This window comes from Vicia villosa, unplaced genomic scaffold (genome assembly GCF_029867415.1).
Source record: "Vicia villosa cultivar HV-30 ecotype Madison, WI unplaced genomic scaffold, Vvil1.0 ctg.002488F_1_1, whole genome shotgun sequence".
Taxonomy (NCBI): Eukaryota; Viridiplantae; Streptophyta; class Magnoliopsida; order Fabales; family Fabaceae; genus Vicia; species Vicia villosa.
The window spans coordinates 16206-20095 of record NW_026705944.1 but is presented as its reverse complement, the minus strand read 5'-3'; the positions used below and the strand labels follow the sequence as shown (position 1 = coordinate 20095).

The 3890-nt window shown below is 31.4% G+C and overlaps 1 protein-coding gene across 1 annotated transcript; it reads right to left on the bottom strand.

Moving 5' to 3' along the window:
- Window positions 1-615: 615 nt before the first annotated feature.
- Window positions 616-1325, bottom strand: LOC131638948 (NDR1/HIN1-like protein 3). Its single transcript, XM_058909472.1, has one exon. The coding sequence runs from the start codon at window positions 1263-1265 to the stop codon at window positions 654-656; it is 612 nt and encodes a 203-aa protein (XP_058765455.1). The 5' UTR covers window positions 1266-1325; the 3' UTR covers window positions 616-653.
- Between the last annotated feature and the right edge of the window lie 2565 nt (window positions 1326-3890).

Sequence of the window (3890 nt, the reverse complement as noted above, 5' to 3'; positions counted from 1 at the left end):
TTTTGGACAAATTTAGTTAACACTGTATGTCGCATCATAAATAGGGTGATAGGGTGGTCATTAAACACATCCTAAAAAAGACCCAATATGAATTACTTAAAGGTAGAAAGTCAAATATATCTTATTTTCACGTTTTCATTGTAAATATTTTATTTTATACAGTGGTAAGAACAAAGTTAGGAAAGTTTGATTCTAAAGCTAATGTGAGAATTTTTCTAGGATTTTTCTCATCTAGTAAAGCCTATTTCTATAATGTGGGAATTTTTATAAGGTGTTCAACAATATAATATTATTTGTTGTTGAAGATGCATATTTTTTTTTAATTTTAATGTTTTTTCAAGGATAATATATATATATATATATATATATATATATATATATATATATATATATATATATATATATATATATATATATATATATATATATAAAAATAAATTATTAAACTAATTATATCCAAATCATTTTTACTTTATCTATAATAAAACATACTCTAAATTAAATCTATTATTCAGCCGAAACACGTTCAAAATGCATAATCCAGCATGGGTAACGAGTGAAATCTAAAATATTACAAAATTACAAGGTACACAAAAAATTAAAACTCATCAAACAATTCCCACAAACAAGTGATGTTCCTGAATTGATGACCCTCAGAAATTAACATCACACTTGGTGGGTTTAAATGCATTTATAACCTTAGTCCCATTAGAACCGAAAGGAACATAAAGTTCACATTTAATGTTACCCTTATTATGTCCAACATTAAAACCATCAAGCACAAACCTTATTTTGAAATATAATTTCACATCAATACGAAAAACTCCATCTTTCTTATCACGTTCAAAACCAGAAACCTGATCACGATCAAAAACAACACGACGTTGTCCAGAGAAAACACCGCTCATAAGGTTCGTGCTGTTCGTGTATTGACGGAATGAATTTAACCTTGTTATAACATCCGTTGAAGCAAACCTTGTTCCTTTGTATGATACATGTCCATTTATTTCATCATAGTAGATGTTGAGGTTTTTGTTTGGGTTACGTGCCGTGAAGTTGAGTACGAGGTTGTAATGGAGGGTGTTGGTTTTGGTTGTGTAGTTGAATTGGGTGAGTTTAGCTTTATGGACACTGAATTTGAAGGTTTGTGGTTTGATGATGAGGAATAAAATGAGGATTATGAGAGCAACGAAGATGATTATTGCTAAGAGGTAGCAACTGCGTCTTTTGCTACGGTTGTGGTTTTTTGCTTCTAGTTCTACCATATTATTGTCGTAGTTGAGTGATTGTAATGTTATGAAATTGATTAGTGTGATAGAAGTTTAAAGATGTTAAAATGAAGTGTGTTTTGTTGTGAGTGGAATGAGGTATATGTATATATACGTAAATTTTTAGGAATTTGATAGTTGTTGTAGGAAAGTTTAGAAAGAAGTGTGATCAAGGCCGTTGAAAATTCTGTTGAAAAATTCGGAATAGGCGTACGTATTTAATTCTGCTGAAAGAAGTGTGACCTAGTACTGATTATCAAAAAAAAAAAAATTTGACCTAGTAATATTAGTTACTTTTTCTTTTGGTTATAGATTTTTCTTATACAAAGAAAGTCTACCTATAATCAAAGATTTTAACATAACAATTTTATTTTAATATTTTAAATTTATTAATTTTTAAAATTTTTGATATTGAATTATTCAATTATTCAAAAAAAATTTGGTGGATTCTTTGACTTTGTTTGAAGGCAAAATACCCTTTTTCGTCCTCTAACTTTCACTCGGAGTCTACTTTGATCCCATAATTTTTAAAAAGTTCAAATAACTCCCTTATCTATTAAAAACGTAGCACGTTTATCCTTCCGTTTGCTTCTGTTAGTTGTCTTGTTATTTTTTTATACAAGTGGTATTTACATGCTGATGTGTATTATCCACGTGTGTATCATTAATTTAAAACTAAACCTTTATCCTTTAGAAGGCTCATTTTTCATACTTAGCAACAATTGAAGAATATCAACCATTGAAGTTGAAGCTGAGAGAAGTTCTGGGTGTACCTCTAAAGCTCAAAATCGAACGCGTGAAGAATATCGACCACTGAAGAATCACATGTATGTCATTTATACCTCTAAATGATGCTGATTGTTGCGAATGGATTTCGTTTTTAGGGTTCTCTTCATCTTCGTTCTTATTAGGGTTCACTCATTTGTATTAGGGTTCGCTCATTTGTATTAGGGTTCTGATTGTTTCTGATTGTTTTGTATTTGGGTTCTTGTAAATGTTTCTGATTGTTTTGATTTAGGGTTTATTACATCACTACTCTCTGAAATTAGGGGTTTAATGCTTGATTATAATTTTGGGTTTGTTATGATTTAGGGTTCTTATTTATGGGCTTAATATGAATCAAGTGTAATGGACGAGATTCTTTATCTAACAATTCACCATAGATAAAGACACAAGCTACTCAACAGGTTTCAACACAAGCTACTCAACAGGTTTCTATTCAACCTACTCAACAGCAAATAACTCAGCCTACTCAACAGCAACCAACACAAGCTTATCAGACATCCAGAAGTAGACAACCTGCTGCTCAAAAGGCAAAGAAATTGGGTGTGAGAAGGGCACCAACTCCTTGGGTACCACCTGGACCAACCACAAGATTAGGTGCATCAAGAATTGGCCCAACAACTAGAAGGACAACTTCAACATAGAGAAACTCATCCAAGAAGAATGTTTAGAATGTTTAGAATATTAAGATTGTTTAGACTGTTAGTTTCATCTTTTGTCAGTGTCAATTTGGAACATGTATGCTTTTAAACATGTATGATGTTGAACATGTAAGTTTTTAAACATGTCTGATTTTGAACATGTATGGTTTTGAACATGTATGGTATTGAACATGTTTGGTTTTGAACATGTATGGTTAATGAACATGTATGGTGTTATTACAATCTTTCAATGTTGCACACATGTTTGGTATTGCAAACCACTGCTTTCATTAAGACTAACCAAACCACTGACTTCATTAATGTTAAAAGGTACATCTATTGGTAACAATAACATCTACTGATTACACTTAAACCTTAAAATTACACCTAAACCTTAAAAAAACACAGAACCAATAACATGATCACAATCATCAAGTTACAAAAATTTTCCAATTTCATCATCTTCTTCAGTTGCCTTTGAATTTGATCAGTCTCCTTCCTTATCTCTTCAATTGACAATCTAACTTTGACAACATCCATTTGTAGGTCTTCAAATTTGTTTCCAAGCTTTTCCACCATATGTTGGATACAATGCCCATCTTTATCTACAGCTTCCTCCAAATACCATTCGAAAAATCCACACCAAGGATTCACAGGTCCCTACATGTGCCATAGATTGATGTTAAATTACCATAAACTCAGAAAACCAACAATCTCTAAAAACTTAACATACCTTAAAATTGGGACATCCCCAAAATTGTCTTCCAAAACTCTTCGTTGTCTTTGACTTTCGTAGGGTGGCTTTAGCTCCACAATGGCATACCCCAACTGTCATACCCCAAAATTTTCCCGATCAATTCATGTCCTTTAATTCTCCATGGGATCAAAATTAAGAGTCATGGGGTTTGACATTCCTATTGTCAAACCCACGCTCTTATGAAATATCTTGAATTAAAATGGGGGTTAGGATTAGGGAGTATTTGAGCCCAAATATTTGGCCCAATCTGGTCCGCTATAAAGTTTGATCATCTGGGAAGTCTATTCTAAATAACGGGTTAATTATTAATTGTTAAGTATTATAATGGTAATTAGATGTTGATTTCAATTTATTAATAATGTTACTGTTAATTTTAGTTTTACAATTATTTATAAATGTTATTAATTATTAGGATTAGAACTCTAATATTTATATTAGGAT

What these genes read in the sequence shown, in the direction of transcription:
- LOC131638948 (XM_058909472.1), bottom strand. Translation starts at nt 1,265, where the DNA reads ATGGTAGAACTAGAAGCAAAAAACCACAACCGTAGCAAAAGACGCAGT.